The sequence below is a fragment of the Sus scrofa genome, chromosome 16 (genome assembly GCF_000003025.6).
Source record: "Sus scrofa isolate TJ Tabasco breed Duroc chromosome 16, Sscrofa11.1, whole genome shotgun sequence".
Classification (NCBI taxonomy): Eukaryota; Metazoa; Chordata; class Mammalia; order Artiodactyla; family Suidae; genus Sus; species Sus scrofa.
The window spans coordinates 18,596,685-18,624,028 of NC_010458.4; the positions used below are offsets into that span (position 1 = coordinate 18,596,685).

Consider the following 27,344-nt stretch of genomic DNA (forward strand, 5'->3'; position numbering starts at 1 on the left):
ATAAAAGAAACACTGCCATACTTATTACCATACCTTCCTAATAGCATCTGGGTAGTTAAGTACTGAAATAACTGCAGAATGTGAATGAGACTAAAACAGACATCTGAAACTAACAGGAGATGTAATTCAGTATTTCCCACTGAACCCTGTCTGTGAAATTAACAGATCTGCATTTATCAGGGAGCAAACAATCCTGATCAACAGAAGAAAAAATAAGACACATTGCAATTTAGTACACATATAACAAACTCCAGTTTATATGAACAAATGAAGACTACAGAAATTACAGTGTTTACAGCATAGTATCAAGGTTCAAATTCTAGCTCTGCTACTTTACTAATGATGCGAAGATGGGCAAACTGTTTAACTTCTCTATACAATGAGGATAGTAATTTTATCTAACCTATAGGATTGCTAGAAGAATAAATTAATTAGCTATATAGAACACTTAAAACAGTGCCTGGCACATAGTAAGCATTATATAAATGCTAACTATGACAATGATGATAATGAGAATCAATTCTCTCTTGCTTATACACTTGCAATAAGTACAGATTGATCTGGAAAAAGTATTCTGCTTTTAGCTTAAGCGCTTAACTGTTAGCTACTTAGGATATAGTATTGCCTGCTCTGTAGTCCTACTAAGCACCAAAATTCAGGATCAAGACATTTCCTGCAAATTACGTATTTTTCTCAAGGTCCTCAAACACCTTCTTCCCCTTCATTGCCCTCACAGCCTCAAGTGATAGGATAGCTCTTGCTATCAGTTGCTTTGCTATAGTCAGATACTATTTATTCTGACATTACTACAGAATACACATTACCAACTAAATAATGTTTGGTTTTCTAATACCTAAGTTTTATATATTAAATTACTCAAGGAACCTTTATTTTAAATCCCAGTCTATGACTCTCACAAGATACTACATAGAATTTTTAAAATTCAAACCTATAAAAAAAAGATTTGTTTTTATTGGACCAAAAGGGAATATTCTATTAATTGTGCACTGACGCAATCTGCTGGATAGATAGCAAGAAGTAATTCCTGCCATTATAACATGTAGGAAACGAAAAGTAATTATACTAAAAATTCAAATCAGAGTTTCAGTTTCAGTCACTATATTTTATTAAAAATACATTCAATTAAGTAGGAAAGAAGTTCATGAATTCTAAAAATTTAAGCTTGCTATACATGGGCTTTATTTAAAAAAATTTGTTTTTTTCCTCAACAACTGTCTTTTCTCTTTATTTAAATCGTGGAAAAAGAACGGGAAGAGGACACATGTAATTTTATATTTTAAAATAAATTAGCAAGATGGCTTCATTTCAAAGAGAAGCACTATAAACCCTAAAAAGACAAAGTAGAAAATAGTTCTACCCATTTGTGCAATCAAGCAGACATTTCAATTTGGAAAGTCAAGCCAAAACTTTAAAGTCTGGCTTAGGTTTAAGCTGAAGTACAGTTAGTCCTGCCAAAAACTTGAACCAGACAAAGGATAAAAATGAACATTTCCATAATACTTACAGCAAGCTGTTTGGGTAGAGTTTCTGCAATACGGCTTAATAATGTCTTTGAAGGTTTCTCTGAGCACAGCAAAACAAGGTTGACATTTCTATCTCCGCGGAGAAGCAATCCTTTTGCCAATACTCCCACTCGCAAAACTCCTTTTAAAGCTCTGCAGTGAAATCCAGTTATACCAGTGACATTTCTCTTCTCAACAAGAACCATGGTAATCTCCCAACACACAACAGTACATGAAAATAACTTTTACACCATTAAAATTCTTAGCTACAGTAAAAAACAAACAAACAAACAAAAACCCACAGTATTTTTAGAAGTAACCTTCACTTAGATAAGAAATACAGATAAATTAATAAATCGAGAACTAAGTTCTTACAGGGACAACTGGAAGGCAAAGATCATTAATGTTTTTGTGTGTTCTATTTCACAAATCAGAATAATATTGGGTGGCTGAAATAGCTCAGTTGGGAAAGCGTTAGACTGAATAATAAAAATCATGTTTAAAATAATAATATATTTAAATGTTTAAAATAATAATAAAAATCATGTTTAAAAAAACAAGTATATTGGAGTTCCCGTCGTGGCGCAGTGGTTAACGAATCCGACTAGGAACCATGAGGTTGCGGGTTCGGTCCCTGCCCTTGCTCAGTGGGTTAAGGATCTGGCGTTGCCGTGAGCTGTGGTGTAGGTTACAGACGCAGATCGGATCCCACATTGCTGTGGCCCTGGCGTAGGCTGGCGGCTACAGCTCCGATTGGACCCCTAGCCTGGGAACCTCCATATGCCGCGGGAGTGGCCCAAGAAATAGCAACAACAACAACAAGACAAAAAAGACAAAAAAAAAAAAAAAAAAAAAAGTATAGGGAGTCCCGTCGTGGCACAGTGGAAACGAATCTGACTAGTAACCATGAGGTTTCAGGTTCAATCCCTGGCCTCGCTCAGTGGGTTAAGGATCTGGTGTTGCCATGAGCTGTGGGGTAGGTCGCAGACGCGGCTCGGATCCCATATTGCTGTGGCTCTGGAGTAGGCGGTGGCTACAGTTCCGATTAGAACCCTAGCCTGGGAACCTCCATATGCTGCGGGTATGGCCCTCAAAAGACAAAAAAATAAATTAAAAAAGATATTTAAAAATGGCATAGGGAAAATGAAGTTATAGGTCATAATGTAAACTCAATTATGAAAGATGTTGCCATGGCTTGGGCTTATTCATGCTTATAGATCAATGTGTTAAGGAAAAAGAAGCCACGTACAAAGTGAATTTGAGACAGATGCAACATTATAAATAAAAACTGAAAAGCAGCTGAATACAACTGTACAATTACAAAGGCTGCTTTAAAAACAGACTTGAAATACTTTCTTTGGTCTTTTTTAGGGCCACACCTGTGGCATATGGAGGTTCCCAACCTAGGGATCCAATCGAAACTGTAGCTGCCAGCCTACACCACAGTCACGGCAATGCAGAATCCAAGCCAAGCCTGTGACCTATACCACAGCCCACGGGAGCGCTGGACCCTTAACCCACTGAGTGAGGCCAGGGATCAAATCCACGTCCTCATGGATGCTAGTCAGGTTTGCTAACTCCTAAGCCGTGACAGGAACTCCTTGAAATAGTTTTATATAAATTTAAATTAAGTAAAATTATAAGGTTGGAGATTGTATGAAATTATATTATTTTTCATTTCAGCAAAAGGCTGCTGAATACATTAAATGTCTAACATAAGCATTAAGACACATAAACTCACCAGAAAATTTTCATCTTCGTAACTTTTATTTCAAGTGTAAGAAGTCCACATAAAGAAAAACAAAAATATACGAAGTAAAATACTTTAAAAACGCACCTGTCTTTCCCTCCTTCTTTCTTATCATCTCCCTCTTTGTTCTTGCTCTTCTCATGCTCAGACAAGCTGTCTGAAACAAGTTTTAAAGCACGTTCAGTGATAGAAACAATTTTCTGAACTGCCTGTAATTCTTCTTCAGTTGGATAAATGGTTGCATGTTTTGTCATTACATAACGGTCATCAGATGAGTCAGGGCGACGTAAAGGCTAGAGAGGAAAAAAAGACAACTATTTTAAAAAAAGTTTCCTGAGCAAAAGTAAACAATTATTTTTCAACTAAACATATATATGTTTGTCACATCTTTTCAATAAGAAATTGACTAATTATGCAAAATGTCCATTTAAAACTATCTTCCCCTTTCTTCCATTTCAGTAAAAACAAAAATGTAAACCATGGAGAATTATACTATCAAGAGTGAGTACGGGGAGTTTCCTGGCGGTCTAGAGGTTAGGATTCAGAACTTTCACTGCTGTAGCCCAGGTTAATTCCTGGTCTAAGAACTGAGATCTCACATCAGGGTGCTACATGCCATGGCCAAAAACAAAAAGAGTGAGTATGTAAGTATGTATATATTATGTAGGCATGCATTTTTTTGACCATGCCCACAGCACATGGAAATTCCCATGTCAGGGAACCCCACAGCAGTGACCCAGGCAGTGGCAGGGACAATGCTGCATCTATAACCTGCCGCACCACAAGGGAACGCCTATGTGTGCATTTTTTTTTAAGTCAAAACAAGTAAAATTATAATACATACCATCTAAGGTTATAAAAATGCTTTTTATTCAACTTTAAAAACCAGTGATTCTGAAATATTTTGCTTTTTTTCTTTTCTTTTTTTTGGGGTCACACCTGCGGCATATGGAAGTTCCTGGGCTAGGAGCTGAACTGAAACTGCAGCTGAGACCTATGCCAGAGCCACAGCAACTCGGGATCCTTAACCCATTGAGCAAGATTAGGGATTGAATCCACAACCTCAGGGACACTGGGTTGGGTTCCTTAACCTGCTAAGTCACAATGGGAATTCCTGAAACATTTTACAAATGCTTGTTCTATGGAAAGACACATGAGAAATAGTTTAAAGAGCATGAATTTGCTGTTTCCTTCTAAGTGCTCTCTAGAAAAAAAAAAATAAAGGGGAAAAAAGCTCTTCTTTTCTGTAGTCTGAACTTATGTGCAAACATTCCTCATAAACCAGGTGTCTCTTCTTTTATCCAGCTTCCAGAGAACACAAACTTTCAAGATCTAGATCTTTCCTACACTTTTCCTAACACATCCACTGTGGGCTCATCTTGAACCATTTACCTATCCCTTACTCTGCACTTAATTCAGAAGCAGTGGTAGGTTTTAGATGCTCAGTATTTGAAGAAAGAATAAAAGATTCTATGCCATTGGTAATGAGAAAATAAGAATGATTCTGAAGGCAAAGCAACTGCCTTCAAAATTATTTGTTCCTGATAATCTACAGAACAAAGGCAAGAAAATCTCTTACATGAAGGAACAGTTAGCAAAAGAAGCTCTGCTCCCTTAGCTTATATTGAAACTAAGAAAGATTCATGGAAATTCCATGAAATCCGTAACATGAGTTGAGAACCTATAATAAAAGGAGGGAAAATTCTGAATCAGATGGAAAATTACATTGAGATTTGGAGATTATTAAGTCTAAGAATTAGCTCCCCAAACCGTTATCTTCTAATGCTGAACCAGACTTAGACTTTCACCCTCTATGTAAACAAAGTGGACACTCACTGCAGGCCCCTGGGGCTGAGGCGGCATGCCTGGTCGCACTCCCAGAAGGCCTAGTGGGCCTGGGGGACCATGAGGATAGCCTCCATCAGGCATTCGGCGGCGATCGTCCCAATGATGCTGTTCTTCTTCCATTCTTCTCCAGTACATATCCTCTTCATAACGCCTGAAACACAGAGAATGATACTATAAGCTTATAAGAAAAATACAATCCAAGAATTTACATCAACAATGATTAAAAAAAAACAATGAGAAAAAATACCACAAATCAGTCTAGTTAAGACATCTTCTTTTTCCCTGATGTATCTGATTACCTTTATTTGCTTTTACCTAGAAGTGAATGGAAGCGAATCCAAGTGAAAAAAGAAGATGAGAAAATAAAGAGAAAAGGAAAAACTCACAGCCTGAGGACAAAGTTGAAAGGACAAGCACCAGAACCATCAAATTCCTTCTAAATTCTCCCTCTTTAAGAGATTATAAACAGGTACAACAATCATCACAGCCAAATTGTGATGACTGTTGTACAACTATAAATGTAATAAAATTCAGAGTAATAAAAAAAAGAAAGAAAGAGATTATAAACTTAATGCTTACCTAATATGACCAGACCAATAATGTGTGGGAGTGAAAGACCCAAGGCATACATTTAAGAATTTTCTTCATTATTTCCAAAGAAATGTGCTCTTTTCTATTTGTTTCTTTAGAGAGAATGTCTGAAGACTACCTTTAATTTCCCCTATCTGATAAAGGCAGAGACAAAGACATTTCTCTACCATGAGGAAAAACAGTGATAAATGGCAACTCATATCTTGTCTCACGTGGGCATATTAAGGGTGATGAGAATTATGGTAAAGAAGAAAGTACTTGTTCTGGCTCAGCTATTAGTTACTGCCATAAGAGAATACAGGCTGTACCTCAAGGTCTTCAGAATTTTTGTGAAATCTCATGGTCTTTAAATTATTTGGTTCATGCTGTACCAAATAAAACACCTTTGGGCTGAACTCTGGGCAGCTATTGTGTAACTGCTTTAATGAATGGTCAACATTTTCAGAATCTAATTTCTTTCATACTAGGTGATTCTTTCCCTCTCGGTTCTATCTTCACTTTCAGCTTCAAACTAGGGACCTAATAACTTTAGAATTTCTGGTAACATTAAGTTTTTACTAGACAAATTTGCTTAAGCACAAAATTTAAGAAAGAAACGTGCTTCTCAAGTAGCACTGTAGAAACCACCAATTTCTGCAGGTTGGGAATAAGCAATGCTTTTTAGCTTATCCGACTTGAAACAGCTAAAACCATACTTCTGTTATTTAGGCCTTGAGAGAAAATAAATAAGAATAGCTTGAAGGATCTGGAAAGGCATGTTCATTCCATTTTTGAATACTTTGTTATTACTAAAGACGTCTAAGTTAAATAAGGGCAGGGACCTTTATCCACAGTTTACCAATTCATACTTCACACTATGTGCTACTTCCTGGCACATATAAGTGCTTAAAAAATGATATTACAAGAGTTCCCGTCGTGGCGCAGTGGTTAACGAATCCGACTAGGAACCATGAGGTTGCGGGTTCAGTCCCTGCCCTTGCTCAGTGGGTTAACGATCCGGCATTGCCGTGAGCTGTGGTGTAGGTTGCAGACGCGGCTCGGATCCCACGTTGCTGTGGCTCTGGCGTAGGCCAGTATCTACAGCTCCAATTAGACCCCTAGTCTGGGAACCTCCACATGCCGCGGGAGCGGCCCAAGAAATAGCAAAAAGACAAAAAAAAAATAAAAAAAAATAAAGAGATTGGCAAAAATATAAAATGATGTCATTCCCTTTACTCTGGGAAATAAATGCAGTTACTTTATAGTTATCACACTATATTTATCCACCATATTAATATATTTGACCTAATACTTTATTAATAAATACATATTTAACTACATTTTAACAAATATAATTAAAGTAACCTTTTAAATTCCTAAGTATTTAAACTTCTCAGTTTTCATTTCTAATACAGTAAATGTTGACAACTATAATCCATATACACAAAAGCTCTTTGGAGTCTTTAATGATTATTGAGTATAAAAGGTCCTGGGGGAAGTTCCTGCTGTGGTGCAGTGGGTTAAGGATCTGGTGTGGCACAGCTGTGGCACAGGTCACAGCTGTGGCCTGGATTTAATCCCTGGCTTAGGAATTTCCCTATGCTGTGGGTGCGGCTGAGAAAAAAAAAAAAAGAAAGAAAGAAAGGTCCTGAGACCCATGAGTTTGAGAACCACTAAGTTACACTATCCAGTACAGGGAGAAGTATGGGTATCCATCAGTTAAATGTTTCCATTTCTGGGATTTTATTATTAGCAACTGAGTGTGATTTATTCAATAATACAGCCTCAGAAATGGTCAACGTAATAATTATAAAATGCAAAAACCTAAATATCTAACAATATGGAGCTGGTTATAAGGAAAATTTTAACATCTGCACAAGAGAATACCATGTAGCCATGGAAAATAGTTTTAGCTTACTTTTCAAAAATGTTGCTATGTAAATGACAAAAGTAGGTTATAAAATACACACACATTATGCTCCTGTTCATATTTATCTTTATTTTACTACTTATACACAAATACTCATAGAGCAATATTTATGTCTGATAGCCTCAAAGTAGAAATGATATGAATGTCCATCAACTGATGAAAAGATAAACAAAATGTGGTACATTTATATAATGGAGTATTATTTACCCATAAAAGAAGTACTGATATATACCAGAATATGAATGAACCTTGAAAACACACTAAGTGAAAGTAGCCAGACACAAGAGATCACATATTTTATGATTCCATTTACATGAAATTTCCAGAAAAGGCATATCTATTAAGACGAAGTTTATTAGTGGTTGTCTAGGGGAAAGGGAGAAGTGGGGGGATAACAGGGTGTTGGGATAGGGAGTGACTGTTAATGGGTCTGTGGTTTCTTTTGTGGATCATGAAAATATTCTAAAATTGACTGTGGTAATGACTGCACAACTGTGAATATAATAAAAATACTAAATTGTATCATTTAAAGATACGCCTGTTTTATCAATAAAAACTAAACATTTATGTATCTCTGGAAAATGTTTTCTCATTTCTCCTTCCCTGTAGCCTCTAACATTTTTATAATAAAAGTTTCTTTTTAAAATCTTTTTTTGGCCATGCCCACCAGCATGCAGAAGTTCTGAGGTCAAAAGTGAATCCCATGCCACAGCAGCAACCTGAGCCACAGCAGTGACACCAGAGCTTAACCTGCTCAGCCACTGGGGAATCCTAGAATCCATTAAATCTTAATACTCAATATATTTTTACCATATAACTAAAGGTTCTATTTTGTTTGTTTTAAACTGAGGTGTTTAAGATAGCATTTCCAATATAACTCCTAAAGCAAGGACATGATCAAATATTAGAATAGCCAGTAATTTAATTTTAATGCATTTCTTTCCTAGACTTAGGAGCTTCCTGAGAAGTGAAAGTATATGAAATAAATCAAATTGCTCTGAATGGGAGTAAGTTAGAGTAGTTAGGGCTTGCTTTTTTTTTTTTTTTTCTTTCTTTTTTTTTTAAATAAAGGCTAAACCACTATCATGGTGTTAAAAGTTAAAGATACTGGAATTCCCGCTGTGGCTCAGCAGGTTATGAAACTGACTTGTACCCATGAGAAAGCAGGTTTGATCCCTGCCCTCGCTCACTGGGTTAAGGATCTGGTGTTGCCATGAGCTATGGTACAGGTCACATCCTGCGTTGCTGTGGCTATAGTGTAGGCTGGCAGCTGCAGCTCTAATTCAACCCCTAGCCTGGAAACTTCCATGCTGCAGGTGTGGCCCTAAAAAGAAAAAAAGTGTTAAAGATAGTACCTCATTTCCATTCTCCAGCGTTCCTCCTCTTCTCTTCTTCGCCAATACTCTTCTTTCTGCATTTGTTTCCTCATTTTCTCCTCTTGAATCTTCCTTGCTCGAATACTGGGTTTTACTTCTACTTGCAAGTCTGGATTTACTTTTTTCTGTTAATACAGACAAGACTTTTTAAAACCAACCTCTAACAATCTACACATATCTTTAAATCATACAATCCTACAGATTCTTTCATCATAGAGGCTTTTAGGTGCAAATTTCTTACTGCAAGAGCAAAAGCAGTAAATAAGTTGCATCAGAAGAAAAATTCAGAATATAATAATCAACATTTTTTTTCCTTCCCACTCTGAAGACTCTTAGTTGTCCATGTTAAAAAAAAAATTTTTTTTTTGGTCTTTTTGCCATTTCTTGGGCCGCTCCCGTGGCATATGGAGGTTCCTAGGATAGGGGTCAAATCGGAGCTGTAGCTGCCAGCCTACACCAGAGCCACAGCAACGCGGGATCCGAGCCACGTCTGCAACCTACACCACAGCTCAGGGCAACGCCGGATCCTTAACCCACTGAGCAAGGGCAGGGATGGAACCCGCAACCTCATGGTTCCTAGTCGGATTCATTAACCACTGAGCCAGAACGGGAACTCCTGTCCAAGTTAAATGATAAACACTACGTAAAAGGTATTTAACTCAGCACTAACCAATGGAAGAAATCCTTAGGGGACTGATGGGTATTTAATTTTCCTCTGTTTGTAATTACATGATTCTAAGTATCTGAGTATGGGGTTACAATATTCTTTTCATATCAAAGTACTGCCCTTTTCCAGACTATTTTTATTTAACTTATCACTTGAAGTGTTTTCAATGTAGAATCCCTCATTTAAAATTCATTGCAGTGGGAATTCTGCCAAGATGGAAGGAAATGGATGGAGATCTGACATTTCTTTTAAGCACTTCCTGTGATGCAATCATCTTTACATGATTACTTGATCCAAGCAATGTTACATGTTTATCTGCCAGTCACCACAGTATTGTTTTTACTTAAGTATAACAAACTAATAAATAAAAATTAAATATCTGACTCTGAGACATGACAATCTTAGAATGGGAGTTCATGGACTTAATGAATTATATTTAGATGCTTTGTTTTTGAACCTAGAATGTTCCAAGCCATATAAAAAGAGAAGACAGCTGAAATTTTACTCACTTTATACTGAAGTCTGTGTCTTCGCCCTTTTAAATGCATCTCCTTAGCATTGGGATCATTAAAGCTGCACTCACATAATTTGCAATGGAATCGAATTACTTTTCCTTCATCATTTCGTACCTTGATTAGGAAAAAAAATTCAAGAATCACAACAGGGATGTTACAGTTAAAGATTTCAATTATAAACTTTCATGGGTTCTCTGACAAAGTTGTAAATAACTTTTAGAAATTTGAAATGAGGGGAAAAAAGGAGGCAATGTCTATACTTTTCAAAAAGGATAATCTATAGAAGTGAAAAGGTTAGAATTTTTAACTGTAGCATGCAAGGCTTTTCTAAATAACTTCAATTAATGCTTTTGTTTATATGTAAACATTCTTATTTCAATACAATTAGAACCCTAAAATCTCTAATATTTACTGAATATCTGCTACTGGCTAGGTACTGCTCTTGGAAATGGAAAGAAAAATGACTAAAAGCATTCTTCTGGTTTATTTCCTCAAAGCCTATGTTGCGTTATGGAAAACCAATGTCAGTTTTTTCTAACTGCACAACCAGTTAGGAAAACAAGTGGACTAGAATGTTATTAAAAAGTCTACAATAAATTCCGAGTTCAAATTGTCTGCAAATCTTAAAGATTGGCTCTGAACGCAATTCTATAAAGTTACAGTAATCAAAACAGCATGGGGAGTTCCCTTCGTGGCTCAGTGGTTAACGAACACTAGGATCCATGAGGTTTGATCTCTGGCCTTGCTCAGTGGGTTAAGGATCCAGCAATGCCATGAGCTGTGGTGTGGGTCTCAGACGCAGCTCAGATCCTGAGTTGCCGGGGCTGTGGCAACGGCTAGCTGCTGTAGCTCCGGTTTGACCCCTACCCTGGGAACTTCCATATGCCACAGGTGCGGCCCCGAAAAGCAAAAAACAAAACAAAACCAAAAACAAACAAACAAAAAAAACCCCATGGTATTGGTACAAAAACAGCTATATGAATCAACGGAACAGAAGAGAGGCTCACAAATACACCCACAACCTATGGTCAATTAATCTTTGACAAAGGATGCCAGAATATACAATGGGGAAAAGACAGTCTCTTCAGCAAGTGGTGTTGGGAAAAGACAGTCTCTTCAACCGCATGCGAATCAATGAAATTAAAATACACCTCATATCATACACAAAAATAGGGAGTTCCCATTGTGGCACAGTGGTTAAGGGATCCGACTAGGAACCACAAAGTTGCAGGTTCGATCTCTGGCCTCACTCAGTGGGTTAAGGATCTGGTGTTGCCGTGAGCTGTAGTGTAGGCTGCAGACGCGGCTCGGATCTGGCATTTCTGTGGCTCTGGTGTAGCCTGGCGGCTACAGCTCCAATTAGACCCCTAGCCTGCGACCCTCCACATGCCGAGGGTTAGGCCCTAGAAAAGACAAAAAGACAAATAAATAAACAAAAATAAGCTCAAAATGGCTTTAAGATTTAAATACAAGATATGACACCATAAAACTCACTGAAGAGAACAGAGGTAAAATATTCTCTGACATAAACTGCACCAATGTTTTCTTAGGACAGTCTTCCAAAGCAAAAGAAATTAAGAGCAAAAATAAACAAATCAACCTAATCAAACCTATAAGCTTTTGCACAGCAAAGGAAGCCACAAACAAAGCAAACTATGACCTGGGAGAAAATATGTGCAAATGATGTGACCAACAAGGGACTAATTTCCAAAATACAGAAAGAGCTCACACAATTAAGAAAAAAAACACCCAACTGAAAAATGGGCAGAAAGCCCAAATAGACAGGTCTCCAAAGATATACAGATGGCCAACAGGCACATGAAAAGACACTCATCACCACTAATTATTACAAAAATGCAAATCAACACTACAATGAGGTATCACCCCACACTGTCAGAATGGCCATCTTCAAGAAGTCTACAAAAACAAATGCTTGGGAGTGTGTAGACAAAAGGGAACTTTCCTACACTGTTGGTGGGAATACAAACTGGTGCAGTCACTAGGGAAAAGAGCATGGCAAACAGTAGGGAGGTTCCTCAAAAAACTAAAAACAGTTAACATATAATTCAGCAATCCCACCCTGGGCATATATACATGCCCAGACCAAACTATAATTCAAAAAGATAACATGTTCACAGCAGCACTATTTACAATAGCCAAGACATGGAAACAACCTAAATGTCCATCAACAGATGAATGGATAAAGAAGATATGGTGTGTGTGTGTGTATACATATATATACACACAACATACATTAAACACACACACATCTTTATATGCACACATATAATGAAATACTATTCAGCAATAAAAAAGAATAAAATAATGCCATTTGCAGCAACATGGAAGACCTAGAGATGATCATACTAATTCAGAAAGAGAAATACAGGAGTTCCTGTCGTGGCTCAGTGATTAACAAATCCAACTAGGAACCATGAGGTTGCAGGTTCAATCCCTGGCCTCACTCACTGGGTTAAGGATCCGGCGTTACCGGGAGCTGTGGTGTAGGTCGCAGATGCAGCTCGGATCCCGAGCTGCTGTGGCTCTGGCTGTGGCTGGCAACTACAGCTCTGATTAGACCCCTAGCCTGGGAACCTCCATATGCCACAGATGCAGCCCTACAAAAGACAACAACAACAACAAAAGACAAATATCATGACCATCACTTACATGTGGAATTTAAAATGATACAAAAGAACCTCTATGAAATAGAAACAGACTCACAGACACAGAGAACTGACTTGTGGTTGCCAAGGAGAAGGGAGGGTGAGGTAGAGATGGATTGGGAGTTTGGGATTAGGAGATGCAAACTCTCATATATTGAATGGATAAACAACAAGATCCTACTGTAATAGCATAGGGAACTATATTTAATCTCCTTTAATAAACTACAAACGAAAAGAATATTCAAAAGAATATACATAGATTACCAACCAGTATCATTGGTAATTAAGGTGTTTTGGCTGTGCACATTTTTTTTTAGACAGCCAAGTCTTAAGTCTTTTAAAACATGTAACTTCAAATTAAAATTGTAAATGAACTATTTATAAACTACATAGCCCACTTTTCTACCTTGTAAACAAAGAACTCAACGTGTAATTTTTCTTGATGTGGAAAAGGATGAAGGAACAAATAAATATTTGCCAAAAATCTTCTTTATGCTGGGTACTGTGTTACTTTACTTCATCTAATCTTCACAATTTCATTGGGAGATATTCAAATTTTATAGATGTGGACACTGAAGCTCAAAGAACTTAATTCTCTAGAATTGTTCTATAACATAGTGAAAGTAAAGAGTAGGGCTACATCACTGTATGTTAGCCTTTCTGCTAAAAGCAAATTATCTATCAAGGCCCTCTGAAGTTCTCTCATCCCCCATTTACTGAGTCACTCTGCCTGTAAAACAGGAATAGTTTTCTCAGAGTCCCATTGTGGCGCAGTGGAAATGAATCTGACTAGTATCCATGAGGATGCTGCTTTGATCCCTGGCCTCGATAAGTGGGTCGGGGATCCAGTGTTGCCGTGAGCTGTAGTGTAGGTCAGACTCGGCTTGGATCCTGCGTTGCTGTGGCTGTGGTGTAGGCCAGCAGCTGTAGCTCCAAATTGACCCCTAGACTGGGAACCTCCATATGCCACAGGTGTGACCCTAAAAAGCAATAAACAAATAAATTAAATTTAAAAATAAAACTGATTTCTAACCAGTATGAGAAATCAAATAAACAGGATCTGTTAAATCAGCCATCTTGATTTTACACATGAAACTGCTCAAGAGAAACAGTGGCTCTCATTGTCAACGTGTCTGCCGCTCACAATTTTTTTTTTTTTTTTTTTTACTGTTTATGTTTAGAATAGCAGAAGGGTGCAATAAAAGAAAGCCAAACAAATAAATGTAAAGTTACTTCACATCATAATGATAGTATTAGCAGGGAAAGACATAAGTCAGCAAAACAAAACAAAAAAAATATTGTGATGTCATTTAGGCCAGCTTTAAAGGCGGGCTTTAGGGAAAAAAAAATTAACAAAGACTCCTTTGATATTCTTTTATAAGTAATCTAAAGTACAACTGAGAATAATTTAATTTTACATATAAAGCATGCTTGTAACAAAGTGACACATCGCTTCCCTTTATCTAATTTCACAGCAGTAGTATTTTTTTGTGTTTTGGTCTTTTCAGGGCACCACCCATGGCTTAGGGAGGTTCCCAGACTAGGGGCTGAATCAGAGCTGTAGCCACTGGCCTATGCCACAGCAATGCCAAATCCGAGACACATCTATGACATACACCACAGCTCAGGGCAATGCCGGATCCTTAACCCACTGAGTGAGGCCAGGGATCAAACCTGCATCGTCAGGGATGCTAGTCAGATTCGTTTCTGCTGAGCAATGATGGGAACTCCAGCAGTAGTATTCTTAAATCAATACCTCCTCCACATAATCATGGCCCACTGGCTGTACATCACTCTGCAAAGCAGCTAGAGATGCAGGTGTGACTGGTTCTGACACTGTGTCTGGCTTTACTTCTTGAATCTGTACAGAAGTGACAGGAGTGCTTTTTACACATTCAGTTCCTTTTAAGTCTTCTGTTTTATTTCCTGTTGATTGCAGTTTATTACCACCTAGGAGAGAATAAAAGAATTATAATAATTTTAAATTTCTGTGTAATGTATAACCTGATACAACAAAAACTTCAGATAAAGTTCTGGTATTTCCTACCAAAAGTCAAACTCCTGCTTGACATACAACGGATCAGAATTTTGAAGAGCCATATAAACCTAAACCACTTGGCTTTTTTATTGTATTAATGAAACACATGCCTGAATTTTCCGCTTCTCTACCTGCCAATTCGCAAGAGTCTACTCTGTCCCCACTATGGCTCTTATAACATCAAGTACGTAAAAATAAATACCAAGTACCTGAAATGTTAAAGTCTAAGCCTAATTCATACTGTATCCCTTTGCGCCACAGAACTGGGTACTGTCCTAAGTTCTGGTAATATAATGAGAAAAAGTGTAGCTGTCTTTGAGGTGTCAATAATTTAAGGAAGATACAAGTCATTATGATACAATGCAGGAAGCACTATTATAAGCATTAATAGAGTATTGTAGGAATGTAAAGGGAAGAAAGGAGCCAGTACCCTTTAACCTAATACAGTTAAGAAAGGCTTCGTTCACCAAGGTGTGACACTTGAGCTGGGCTTTGAAAGAAGAGTGATAAATATGAAATGGCCAGGCAGAAAAAAAAGAGAATGATGTCTAAATATAAAAAACAGGAGTTCCCATTGTGGCTCAGTGGTTAACAAAGCCAACCAGAAACCATGAGGTTGTGGGCTCGATCCCTGGCATTGCTGTGGTTGTGGCACAGGCTGGCAGCTGTAGCTCCAATTGGACCCTTGGCCTGGGAACCTCCATATGTCTCAGGAGCGGCCCTAGAAAAGGCAAAAAGACAAAAATAAATAAATAAATAGAAAAAACACCATGTACAAATTAGAAGCACAACACAGGGTTAAAGAGACTATGGTAAATTCAAAGAAGACTCACCAATTTAATATGAATTACTACCCAGGTAAATGTGATGATACACAAGACAGCGGTCAAACTGTCAAAGGCCGTGGATGACATAATTAAGGAATAAGAGTTTTTTTTCCTATATGCAAGAGGAAAGCCAAAGAAAATTTCATTTTATTTAATTTTTTTTTTTTTTTTTTTTTTGCTTTTTAGGGCCACACCTGTGGCATATGGAAGTTCCCAGGCTAGGGGTCAAGCTGCAGCTGCTGGCCTACACCACAGTCACAGCACTATAGGATCCGAGCCACGTCTGTGACCTGTATCACAGCTCACAGCAACACCAGATCGCTGACCCACTGAGTAAGGCCAGGGATCGAACTCGCATCCTCATGGATCCTAGTTGTGTTTGTTAACCACTGAACCACGACAGGAACTCTTTTTTCTTTTTTCCTTTTTTTTCCAAAGAAAATTCTGGACAGGAAACTAACACAACTTGATACACATCTTTTTAAAAATGACTGACAAAAGCTTTCGAGGGACCGGATGCAGTTAAGAAACAAGCTCCAAGGAAGAAACTTTGAAGGCCTAAAAACAAGGCAGCGGCTATGAAGAAGACAAGACACTTTGTGGAGAAGTAGTGTAGTGATGGAAACAAAACAATTACGTCAACAACTGGAGGAGGCAATAGGTAAGAAGAAATAATGTCAGTGAAGTTTTCCATGTGAAAAAGCAGCAATTTTATTATTTTGCAGTATGCAAAAACTTGTGATGAGTTAATGGCTTAGAGACATTGGCAGGCATCAGCAGAACCATACCAAGAAATACCTAAAATATGGCTCTAGAACTTGAATGGGGGTATTGAATTTGCCAAAATGATTTTAAAGTCACTGCATATACAGTGCAATAGATGAGACAGCTCTTGAATACTGGAGTGAGATGTGAGCTAGAACTGAAGTCACAGGGTCACTGGTTAAGGAACATGAAAGTAGGAGAACCAATAAAGACACATGAGAAATGGGTGACTGGGCATGTAATAGAGACAGACATTATCTTCAGCTTTAAGGTAGAGTAGTCAACTGTGCCAAATGTTACGTCAATGGGATGAAATGGAAAACTGGACATTAGATCTGGCAAGTAAGTTTCTGGTGACTCCTGAAAGCAGTTGCAGAAAAGAATAGACACCCTAAGAGACTAAGGATTAGATAGGAAGTAGAGAAAATAAGAATTGGGTTACCAGCCTGAGGAATGGGGGGATATATATACACACATATATATATATATTTAGACCATGAAAGACACAGGTATACCTGATAGTTGAAGAAAAGGGAGAAAAAGCCATTAGAGAACTGAAAAAATGACGGATATGTGATTAAATAAGGTTCCAGAAGAGAAGGGGAAGACCAATACAAGAGCATAAGTAGAAGGGTTAGTCCTAGAATGGAGGAGAAACATCACTTTAACAGTTATGAAGAACACAGAGAATCTTCAGTACTTGCCAACAAAGTTTATTTTGGGTGTAGATGTTTTCTTGGCAGCCATATTTGTGGGCACTGCTGATATTTTAGTGTTGGCTGTGCTATTAAGAGACGAGTTTCCTGTAGTTGTAAGACCTTTCACTGAAGAAGTTGCAATTGATGAAGTATTCACAGTACAATTACTTGCTGCAATGCTTGAAGGAGAGGCAGTTGGTTTTGAAGCAGACACAGCTGTTGAAGAAGTAGCTTGGCTAACAACATTTGGTTCTGTTGAAGGAATGGGTTTACCAAGTTTTGTGTGTAATTTAACCACCTACAAAATAAAAGCATATTTGTCAGGAATCTCAGAGTGTAGATTTTTTTTTTAAAGTTTAAAAAACACTATAAAATGAAAATGTTAACTATATTTTTCTTTGTTCTACTTTTCCTGTTATATACATATTTTTTTCTTTTTTGGCTGCCCCACAGCACAGGGAGTTCCTAGGCCAGGGATCAGATCTAAGTCTCAGTTGTGACTTATGCTCCAGCTGTGACAAGGCTGGATCCTTTAACCCACTGTGACAGGGTGGGATGGAACCTGCGTCCTGGCGCTGCAGAGACACTGCCAATCCCACCTGCACCACCGTGGGAACTCCTATATACATTTTTAGATAAAAACTCATTATCTCCAAAATAATCTCAGTGAAGCAGATATGGATACATTTTCCATCTACCACCAGGTGAGGAAACTAAGGTAGAGAAGGATGAAATGACTAGGCCACATGCATACCAACCCAGACTAGATCAAGATAAAAGGAGAAAAATAATCACATAACTCAATTTCCATTTGGTGGAAAAAATTACCTAGTTAAATCTAAAAAAGAAAGATCTCCAGTCTTTCCTTCTTTAGGCAATGACTATCTGACGCCACCTTTATATATATTAGGCATATAAGCAAGGTATATAACACACTCAAAAGTTTTCAAATTTTGAAGCCACCTCCCCCCCCCCCATTTTTGGCTGTACCCAGGACATACGGAGGTTCCCAGGTTAAGGACTGAATCTGAGCCAGAGATACAACCTATGCCATAGCTGCAGCAACTCTGGATTCTTAACCCACTGTTCCAGGCCAAGGATCAAACCAGAGCTTCCACAGAAACAAGCCGGATCATTAACCCACTGTGCCAGTGGCAGGAACTCCTTGAAGTCACCTTTATTTTTTAATTTATTATTTATTTATTTATTTGGCTGTGCTTGTGGTATGTGGAAATTCTGGGGCTAGGGACTGAACCCACCCCACAGTAGCGACAATGCCAAATCCTTAATCCACTGAGCCACCAGGGAACTTGCCACCACCCCTCACTGAAAAAGGAAAAGAAAACAGAGTAAGACATAAGTGTGTGTGGGAAAAAACACCTACTTTCTGATGCTTAGCACCACGAATGTGGGCAGCATATGCATCTGCTCCCGTACAAGACACATCGCAGAGCTCACAACGTAGCTGATTTTGAGTCCCACGAGTAGAGTTGTTGCTGCTGCTGGTATTCTGTGAAGCTTTCAATGCAGCTTCTTTTTTTTTATGTTTCTGCCCTTCTAAATGTTCTTTATAAGTCTGTTTCAAAAAAAAGAATAAATTTTTCTTCACTAATTTTCTGTCTACATCATTTGAAATTATTCAATTCTCATAAAAAAAATGAACACTAAACAATTTAAAAATCAACTGAACAAGAGCATGTGGTTTCCCTACATATGAAATGAGAGGAAAAAAAGTTACTATATGGTAACAAGACTTCACAAACAGGTATGTTTATTTACAAGACTGACCTACAAAAGTCAGTTGCATCTGAGAAAACTCAGGATGCATTTTCACACAGAATCTGTGTTAGAATCCATGCCACCCTGAACAAAAGCCTACTTAAATATTTAACAGCCCAAACTGTGTGTGCATCTTTGAAAGGGAAAACAGTATTGTTGTAATACTAGCCGTCAAAATAAAATTATGTATTAAAAATTGTCTTGAATGCAGATGACTGAAGAAGGCAGCTTTATTAAAATGAGAAGAGGTTAATAAAGACTACTGGGTAGTCTGTTTTTTCTTGAGTGGGGCCAGATAGGTACTCTTTCACATATTATTATTTTTAATTTTTTGTTTTTTCTAGGGTTGCAGCCCTAGAAAAGAGCTGCAGCCACCGGCCTACACCATGGGCACAGCAACGAGGGATCCGAGCCACATCTGGGACCTACACCACAGCCCACGGCAATGCCGGACTGAGTGAGGCCAGGGATTGAACCCACAACCTCATGGTTCCTAACTGGATTCCTTAACCATTGAGCCATGACAGGAACTCCGGAACTCCATCTTTTACGTATTATTTTCAAAATTGCTTTTAGGACAGACATATGATTAGCATAAAATTGTATACACAGTATAGACTCAGAGTTGGATGGGATTTTAGAGATTACCTAAAACAATGATTTTCTAAATCTTAAACAACAGAATCCTTTCTCAAAATGCACAAGTAAGGAAAGCTACTCTGTTTTTGAAACAAAAGGAAGACTGAACACTTAGCTATCTGATTCTCCTATTATGTGCAGCAGCCTAAAGTGGTTCCATGAAGCAGTGTGAGCCTCAATTATTTAGGATGAGTCCTTACTACAGAAGTGAAGAAACAAAAACTAAACAAAAGTTAAACTTGCCCAAATCCACAAGTTAGTCACAGAAACAGGACTGGAATCATGGCCCTTATATTTGAACCAACTTACTCTCCCCCCCTCCCTATGTCTACACTAGACTCTAACTTACCAACTCAGTGATATTTTTCTCTAAGGCAATGCCCCTTAAGTCAGTGCCTATAACTTGTAGGAGTACCCTTGGACTATTCTTGTGAAACCATCCAGCCGTCCTAACTCAATGGTCAACCTTATACATGCTTATTCTAAATGCTGCCAATAACCTATTACCCTAGAGCCATGTTCTATCCTTTTATACAGGTTCCACACAGTCAATAAGTCTCTGAAGGTCTGAACGTGCCTCTCATAGCATCATCCCCTCTAAACAGTCATTACTGAGTAGGATACACTCCTCAAATACTAAAACCAACATTTTTGTTCCTTTTCATGTTTAATCCTGGGTTGATGCAAATATTTCCCACCTGTCTCCTCTCCCCCAACCATGTAACCACAATGAAACTTTACCATCATACTCAAAATAGGAAAAAGATTTTCTGTTACTAGCCACATATATTAAAATATTCCTAATTTGGTGTAACTCAGGAAATGCTGCTAACTTAAAGTACCCAAAAAATTAGTATTAAAAAGTAGACAACTAATTTAGTAAATTAAAAAGAATGTACATAGGTTGCCTAAGGGTTGGAGACAGACACAAATGAAAGAAACCACTAGAGTCAAAAACTTGTCTTTTCAAATACTATGCCTTTGTCTGACAAATTATTAAATTTTTATATAAAAACTAGACATTCCTAAAGAAAGTATTAACAAATAAAGTTGGGAAGGAAGTTGAACTTAAAACAGACTCTTCCCTAAATCCCTTATTTTAATTCAGCAACAGGAGAAAAAAAAAAAAAAAAAAAAAAAGATTCTGCACGCTTCTTTAGTTGATATTTTTGAAAAAGACACTTCCCTACACTGTTTTTGTTCCCATCATCCCTATATCTTCATGAAGGAGATTATACAGAAATAAGTAACATACACAAAAGTCAGTCTCATTAGAAATGTTATCCTAAAATTGTTATTAAGGATTTTTTTTAATACTCCAGAAAGACAATTTTCTGCTATGATTTCTGCTATTATTTATATGCTACAAAAAATAATACATTTGACAAAGTCCTCTAATCTTTAATACAAGAGTGCAAAGCTTAATTATCTCAGTGGTCATCCCTTTTTGGCTATAAAATTCTATTTATATATTCAAAATGGACCTCAAAAATAAATAACCCATGTCTTAAATTGAAAATATTTTCATAAAGGCTTTATTTATAAAAGCAAGTCATAGGTGTCAAAAAAAGATTCATTCTTACTCCCAAATCCCAACTAATATTATGCTAAATTTATTTATTTATTTAATAATGATTTTTATTTTTTCCATTATAGCTGGTTTTCAGTGTTCTGTCAATTTTCTACTGTACGTCAGGGTGACCCAGTTACACATACATGTACACACTCTTTTTTCTCACATTCTCATGCTCCACCATAAGTGACTAGACATAGTTCCCAGTGCTATAGAGCAGGATCTCTATTACGCTAAATTTAAAGTTTTATTTAAAGAGCAAAGTATCCTTCCTAAAAAACCCCTCAATCTGCCCAATTTTCATTTACATTACAATCATTTTTATGGTCTTTTTCTTAACAGAATGCTTATGTCTCAAAAAAAAGACCATTAAAAAATGACCATTTAACAAATATTTATGTTGTTGACTGTAAGCTAACAAGAGAAGAAAATAAAAACCTTCTTAGCAGTCATAGAAGCTAGACTATCAACCACACTTAACTATCAAAAATAACCACTGAAGACCCATGGTAAAACATAAAACATAAGTACCTGTGGTCCAGCACAGCTGATCTTACAAACATCACAATAGTGAATCTGGGGTGGCTTGGGAGGCTGTTTTGGTTTCAGTTGTTTATTTTGGAATGGTGCTTTTTTAGTAAAGGTGGTCCCTGTCCAGGCAGCCGTTGCAGCTGCAGCTGCAGCTGCTGCTGCTGCCTGCTTCTGTTGCTGCTGCTGTTGTTGGTAGTAGGAGGATGCAGCTGAATACACTGCTGCTTCATAACCTGAATAAGAGGTACCTTACAAATAAAATCAAACAAAGATTATGTTACATAATTATAAATGGGAAAGATAAATGAATTTAAATCCATTAAGTTCTACTAATAAAGGCAGGTTTACATCATGTGCATATTTACAAATAAAGCGTATCACAAACCTTAAAAAAAAAAAACCTAAAAAAAAAAAACTCACTTATTTTGCTTTTATGTAAGTAAATCAACAAAGTATTTACTTATGTAAGTAAAATATCTGGTCCTTGCTTTCGAGACGGCTTATAGTTCAGGAGTTCCTGTCGTGGCTCAGTGGTTAACGAATCCGACTAGGAACCATGATGTTGCAGGTTCCTGCCCTTGCTCAGTGGGTTAACGATCTGGCGTTGCCATGAGCTGTGGTGTAGGGCCCAGACGTGGCTCGGATCCCTCGTTGCTGTGCCCATGGTGTAGGCCAGCAGCTACACCTCCAATTAGACCCCTACCATGGGAACCTCCATATGCCGTGGGAGCGGCCCAAGAAATGGCAACAAGACAAAAAAGGTTTATATTTCAGCTGGATGGATGTGATAGGGTGTTTGATAAACTTAGGTGATTAGAGAACTTGGTTCTAGAAACTTGTTACTAGTTTCCCCAAGCAGAATACCTCTGAATACAATCTGGGGAATGCTAGATTTGAAAAGTCTAAACTAGGATTCTAGACAGGAAAAAAAGGCATGAAACATGCTCGGTGGCTGAGAGGATAAAAGATATTAAAGAAGACAAAAACACACAAAGATGACACCAAGATTTTTCAATCCCAGGGATGACTTATGGGTTGGTTGTGCAACCAAAAAAAGCAAGGAGCTGACAGAAACTGGTGGAGGGGCAAGGTGAATAAAGCTTAGCAGAAGTCCCTAATATGGAGTTGGAGTTGAAGTGAATATCTAGGACAACAAATAAAAGATCTTGAAATAAAACCCCAAATACATTATTGGTTCTCATCTACTAAAAGATGAAAAAGTACTGAATTTTCTGGTTAAATGGATTTTATCCATTTCCATTGTTCAAAGACTCTGATGAATAAGCACACCAAGTAGTTACTATAATACATAAAGGCTGTTTATGTTCAGTGATTTATTTACTTTTTTATTTTTTGCTTTTTAGGGCCACACTAGTGGCATTTGGAAGTTCCCAGGCCAGGGGGTTGAATCGGAGCCATAGCCACAGCCACACAGGATCCAAGCCGTGTATGTGACCTACACAACAGCTCATGGCAATGCCGGATCCTTAACCCACTGAGTAAGGCCAGAGATTGAGCCTGCATCCTCATGGATCCTAGTCGGGTTTATTACTGGTGAGCCACAATGGGAACTCCTGTTCAGTGATTTAGATTTAAAAGTCTTTAAGAGCCTCACATTGGACAAAGTTGCTGATTTTATTTACAAACCTATTCAAAGCTGGAAAACTTAATGCTTCCTAAACTAAGATCTCTGGAAATTTGGTGGACTCCCTAATTATCATCCTTTTATCCCAAAGTTGAAATGAGTGGGCAGAATTAAGGCACAAGAGAGAGACTCCTAGGGGTCCCCTGATGGCTCAGCAGGTTAAGGATCCAGTATTGTCACTGCTATGGCTCTGGTTACTGTTGTGATGGTGGTTTGATCCCTGGCCCAGGAATTTGTGCACGCTGAGGGCATAGCCAAAAACAAAGAAAAACAGATTCCTAGCTGCCATTATTACATGGAAGAATTACCAAGGGAAAACTGAACTTTTTGGTATCTCACATTCAGATTGCTATACTACTATACAGAAAAGTAAAGACTTACGACCCTCACTGACTCCAATATATATAATACACACAGAGAAGAAAATATGAATTAGAAAAGTGAGAGTTAAGATGTATGGGAAATGAGAATCATAAGAACCTGAAACCACATATATTTGAGAGAAAGCAGCTGGGTAACATTCATGAAAAGTGTCCCTAGACTTTTATGTAATGTTATTAAATGACCTGTTTATGAAGATATAAAGAAAGAAAATGTGGTAATGGAAGAAAATATATAAAAATGAAAGTAGGGGAGATTCCTGGTAGCTCAGTGGGTTAAAGATCTGGCACTATCACTACTGTGGCTTGGGTCACTGCTGCAGCACAGGTTTGATCCCTGGCCTGGGAACTTCCATATGCCATGGGAGTGGACAAAAAAAAAAAGTAGGAAGAAGCAGGTAAACATACTAACAATAAGCATATAATCAGATTTTTAAAAATTAGAAAACAATTGGTATAATTTTTTAAAAGAAAATCTCTATAAATTAATAAACTCTTCACTTGTCAGTACTACTAGTGGCCTCTATTACTGAAGAATGTGATAAAAGAACATAATTAAGCTTACAAATGCTTTCATATTTATAGGCAGAAATACGTACAGTTTAAATTTTGCTCTTTAAACACCATAAAATTGTCCAATTTTAAAAATAACAAAGCTTCTGGAGTTCCCATCATGGCTCAGTGGTTAATGAATCCAACTAGGAACCATGAGGTTGAGAGTTTGATCCCTGGCCTCGCTCAGTGGGTTAAGGATCCAGCATTGCCATGAGCTGTGGTGTAGGTTGCAGACGGATCTCAGATCTGGCGTTGCTGTGGCTGTGGTATAGGCGGCAGCCACAGCTCCGATTAGAACCCTAGCCTGGGAACCTCCATATGCCATGGGTGTGACCCCAGAAAAGACAAAACAACAACAACAACAACAACAAAAACCAAAGCTCCTTGTGGATTACTGGTTACAACTATAATTTTTATATGAAATCTTTATTCAAAACTTGATGAGCAGACTTCTGGGTTTTTTAAAAGTTGAGAATCTACTACTCTGTGAAAGGCAGTGCTTCAAACACAGTGAAATCTCAAAACAGATCTATAAGGTAGTTTTTCAGGCCTTACTCTCCTTTGTAGATGAGAAAAGTGAGGCTAAGGTCCTTTAAATAGTTAAAAAAGAAAATCACTAGGTTAAGGGTAATATTTACAAAATAACTTTCATTTGCACATACGTGTTCTAAAACTAATAAAAGGTAAGCTTAATTATAAGCTTATTACTTAGCTTTAAAAAAATATATATATCAAAGCATAAACTGGGGGTTCCCGTCATGGCGCAGTGGTTAGCGAATCAGACTAGGCACCATCAGATTGTGGGTTTGATCCCTGCCCTTGCTCAATGGGTTAAAGATCCGGCATTGCCATGAGCTGCGTTTAAGTCGCAGACGCGGCTCGGACCCCAAGTTGCTGTGGCTCTGGTGTAGGCCAGTGGCTACAGCTCCAGTTAGATCCCTAGCCTGGGAACCTCCATATGCCTTGGGAGCAGCCCTAGAAAAAGACAAAAAAAGATTAAAAAAAAAAAAAAAAATCAAAGCATAAACTGAAAGGTAGGTTGAAAGTCTGCAACTCTGCTAAGGATCACCTTTAAATTTCCTATAACTAACAGCAAACATACATACATTTCTTGTAAAGTATTATGGGAAAATAATAAATACAAGGTTGTGTCTCTAAGAGAAAGCTCAATTTTTGAAAGCTAAAATGGTTTCATTTAAAAAGTAGTGTTATTACAAATACTTCGCAATTAGTAAGTTGCATAATTCTAACAGTTCAAATAGAACTTTTAAAGGTATGGTATCAGAAACAAAACTATCACTTCAGCAGTAAATGCATCATGCTACAGTCATCATTTAGTAGGTACCAGTATTCTAGAACTCATCTTCTAATGAGATTAAAAGAACAGCTGACCTAAGCTGTAGCCAATATAAAACTGCAGAGAACTTAGAATCCCTGATAATGACATCTGTGGATGGTAATTTCACAGTGTGTATCACATGTTCTTTCAAAAATGCATACTCTTCCCCCCCGCCCCCCTTAGGCTGCATCTGCAGCATGCAGAAGTTCCCGGGGCCAGGGATTAAACCCATGCCATAGCAGTGACGAAGCCAGAGCAGTGACACCCGATCCTTAACATACCAGGCCACTAGGTAACTCCATAAAAACTATATAATCTTTGATATAATAACAGTTCCAAATCTAGGAATTTATCCTAGGTAAACAAGTGGAAAAAACAGACAAATCTTTACAGAAAAGGATTTTACCCAGTACTGATTGTTTCTAGTTTTTCCCTAATATGAAACTAAATGTCCCCAAATAGAAACGTGAAAATATAGTACAAAAAAAAAAAAAAAGAAAAGAAACAAAAGGACAGAGCCCCTTCGCCCATGACTTGTATTTTTCATATGCATGCAATATTAATAAATCCACTTCTTGCCTATCAAAAAATAAAACATAGTACATGCATACATTAACAGTATACTTTTATTAAGAACTATGTTTTAGGAGTTCCCATTGTAGCACAGCAGAAATGAACCTGATTAGTATTCATGAGGATGGGGGGTTCAATTCCTGGCCTTGCTCAGTGGGTCAAGGATCCTGTGTTGCCGCGAACTATGGTATAGGTCAAAGACGTGGCTTGGATCCCATGTTGCTGTGGCTGCGATGCAGGCCAGCAGCTGTAGCTCCAATTCGAGCCCTAGCTTGAAAACTTCCACATGCCACGGGTCTGGCCCTAAAAAGCAAAAAACCAACCAACCAACCTATGTTTTTCTAAGCACAGATCTTGGTTTCTAAATACCATTACCATATAATAAACCTTGGCTCCTTTGTAAAATGGCTAATTGTGAATCTAACACAGGAAAGGCTCAAAGTGTTTTGCATTTTATTTATGCCTTAATATGCTGTCTTGTTCCATGGAGGATTTAAGGTGATACGAGCAATTTCAGTTTTCAGCTCTTGATGTTTTGGTCTAGCGTGGGTGTTATAAGCTTGAATTTAAATTTTTTTTTTTTAATTTCTCAGATATTTTTTCTCTCTTACCCTATGTCAAATGCTATACTGGAAGTTAGGGATACAATGCTGAATTATTAGGCAGAGTCACATCTTACTGTGACAGAAAGAAAAGATGTGCTCAAAGACTAATGATGCCAAGTTCAAAAGACTCTTCTGGTTTGAAAAGGATTCCACGGACCAATTTTGGGACACTGTGTGCCTCAAAAAGAAAAAGGAAAAGCAATGGATTATATTACATTGAATAAAAAAGGAACCCACAGTAATACTAAAAAGGAAGGGATGAGGGGATTCTTCTTTAGGGAAGAACATCTAAGAATCCAAATCCTTTTACACTGATTCTTAGTAAAAGGATTTTGCATTCACCACTGTAGAACTTGATTCAGTTATTAAGTTTTTCAAACGATCTAACACCTTCAGAGAAAAGTAGTGGGTAACAGGCCCACAGATTACTTGGCTAATTACAAATAGAAAGGATGTCTTTACAACGGAAAGGTCTGGTAGTCACCACTATAATGAGTGGTTATTCTTGGCATCATCAATAAGTAATAAACTGACATTAATTATTATGTGCAC

General features: G+C 37.7%; 1 protein-coding gene across 4 annotated transcripts in view; it reads right to left on the reverse strand.

Annotated features, from left to right (window-relative positions):
- The window catches only part of ZFR (zinc finger RNA binding protein), a 94,433-nt gene that overhangs the window by 34,776 nt on the left and 32,313 nt on the right, over positions 1–27,344 (reverse strand). For all 4 annotated transcript variants that reach the window (XR_002339765.1, XR_002339764.1, XM_021076978.1 and 1 more), the window contains 9 exons: positions 21,696–21,943; positions 18,558–18,749; positions 17,180–17,471; positions 14,602–14,795; positions 10,174–10,293; positions 8,977–9,122; positions 5,110–5,272; positions 3,361–3,566; positions 1,526–1,676 (listed from right to left, as the gene is read on the reverse strand). Coding sequence is in view for 2 of the 4 variants with exons in the window: in XM_021076978.1 (XP_020932637.1) it covers positions 1,526–1,676; positions 3,361–3,566; positions 5,110–5,272; positions 8,977–9,122; positions 10,174–10,293; positions 14,602–14,795; positions 17,180–17,471; positions 18,558–18,749; positions 21,696–21,943 (1,712 nt within the window). In the remaining 2 variants the exon portion in view is untranslated. The remainder of the gene's footprint in view (positions 1–1,525; positions 1,677–3,360; positions 3,567–5,109; positions 5,273–8,976; positions 9,123–10,173; positions 10,294–14,601; positions 14,796–17,179; positions 17,472–18,557; positions 18,750–21,695; positions 21,944–27,344) is intronic.